We start from the raw sequence: 1,852 nt of genomic DNA, 5'->3' as shown, positions 1-1,852 counted from the left end.
TGTTGTTTAGTCTCAATGGATTCCGCACTTTGAGATACAAACTGTAACATCTAGAGATCCTAATTGTTGAATACATCAGCATGTCATCATCTAACAAGTGGTATCAGAGCATTATGGCTCGTTACTAGCTTGAACATCACAATTTTTCAAGGTTTTTGTCTCTATCTACAATTTCAACCATCAAAAGTTTTTCAAACTCTCACAGTACGTTCCATACACATCCGTGACAAAACCCTACCAAAATTCATTTAATTCCTACATCATTTGCATCCTCAAATTCCAAAATCATTAACATGGAAATTTTCACCGCATATGTCATGACTGCGTATATGTTCTTCACGTATATCATATACGGCGTATAACATATATGCCGCATATGTTATAAGGTGACCACTTATACGTTGACCTCATACATATACCTTTCTTTAAAACATATACGTTGACCTCATTTAACCAAGACTTGTACGTTGATTTTTCTTGGAGTTCAAACATATCTGTTGACCAAAGAAGATATAAGTTGACTGTGATCAAAATGGAAAACCTAAGTGCTTTCGTATCACAACCGTCTGTTTTACTTCAGAACATTAATTTGGAAAATGAGATGGGTAGCCAATAAGCCTCCTAAGCTTCTTAGGATGGAAGATTATCCTTCGTGGGCCGACAAATTTGAGACGTACGTTCAGGCATTGAACTACGCAACATGGACTGCTGTTGAAGAAGAGTACATCATCCCTAGGAATGAGAATGGAGAAAATTATAGATTATCTCATATTGCTGATGCAGATAAAGATTCATTCCTTAAAGAGAAGAAGATGTTGAATCTATTTCAACAGTCCATCAAAGCTGAGATCTTTCAACTTTTGCAACACAGTGGTTCTTGCTACTCAATTTGGCAAGCATTGTTAAATAAATATCATGGAAATTCTAACATGAGAAAGAGCAAAATTGCTTTGTTGAAGAAAGAATTTGACATATTCACTCAAGTTAAGGGTGAATCATTTGCTCAATTGATTGAAAGATACTGTTATCTTGTGAATGAGATGAAGAGACTAAAGATTAACAAGCCTGAGTATGAGTACATAGATAAACTTGCAGATGCTTTACCTGACGAATGGGGTACTTTCATAATGATTCTACAATTTAATCCCATTGCTTATGCTCATTTGAATTTGGCAAGCTTCATCGAGAAACTTGAAGCTCATGATCTGGGGCTTAGAAAGAAACAAAAGATGAAATCCACAGCTATATCACAATATGTGGGTTTGTATTACAAAGGTTCTAATTCAAGTGCTGTTACTCCAAATCCCAAGATTCCTATTGCATTTTGTGCTGAGTCAATCAGTCAAGCTTGTGTTACAAATGTCACTGCTACTCCTTAGTACAGTAGTAGTTATTCAGGAACAATCCCTAGTGCTCAAGCTTCTAGTTCAAAGGAAACTGATGTTATCCAATGCAACATTGTAATGAATCTGAAGAATACTGGAAACATGGCCACTGACACTATTAAGGAACACATGGATTTTCTAGGATCTGTTCTAGAATCATATGAGTGTTTAGTGGCGGGTCGCATTGGAAATTACAACATGACTAAAGAAGATTATGACCAGATAGACCCGGAGGAAATGAAAATGATTGATACAAGATGGTGCATGGCTAGTGTGATAAGAAGGGCACAAAGATTCAAAGAGATAACTGGTCGGAATGTGCTTGATGGTACAACTTCTAAATTAGGTTTTGACAAGTCTAAAGTTAGATGTTTTCGTTGCAAAGAGAAAGGACATTTCAAGAGGGAATGTACTAGCAAGATTGTTGATGATAATACTGCTAATCCTTTTGGACGAGATTACTATAA

General features: G+C 36.1%; 1 protein-coding gene across 1 annotated transcript; it reads left to right on the top strand.

The window, feature by feature from the left end:
* The first annotated feature begins 596 nt into the window (after positions 1 to 596).
* On the top strand, positions 597 to 1,379 carry LOC143561392 (uncharacterized). The gene has a single exon (XM_077049491.1). It carries the CDS (start codon positions 597 to 599, stop codon positions 1,377 to 1,379), a length of 783 nt encoding a protein of 260 aa, XP_076905606.1.
* Positions 1,380 to 1,852: the final 473 nt, after the last annotated feature.

The sequence above is a fragment of the Bidens hawaiensis genome, unplaced genomic scaffold (genome assembly GCF_021521415.1).
Source record: "Bidens hawaiensis isolate Kalapana, Puna unplaced genomic scaffold, B.hawaiensis_p1.1 tig00020673_1, whole genome shotgun sequence".
Lineage (NCBI taxonomy): Eukaryota > Viridiplantae > Streptophyta > Magnoliopsida > Asterales > Asteraceae > Bidens > Bidens hawaiensis.
The sequence above is the reverse complement of the archived record's forward strand: the minus strand, read 5'-3'. Positions and strand labels throughout refer to the sequence as shown.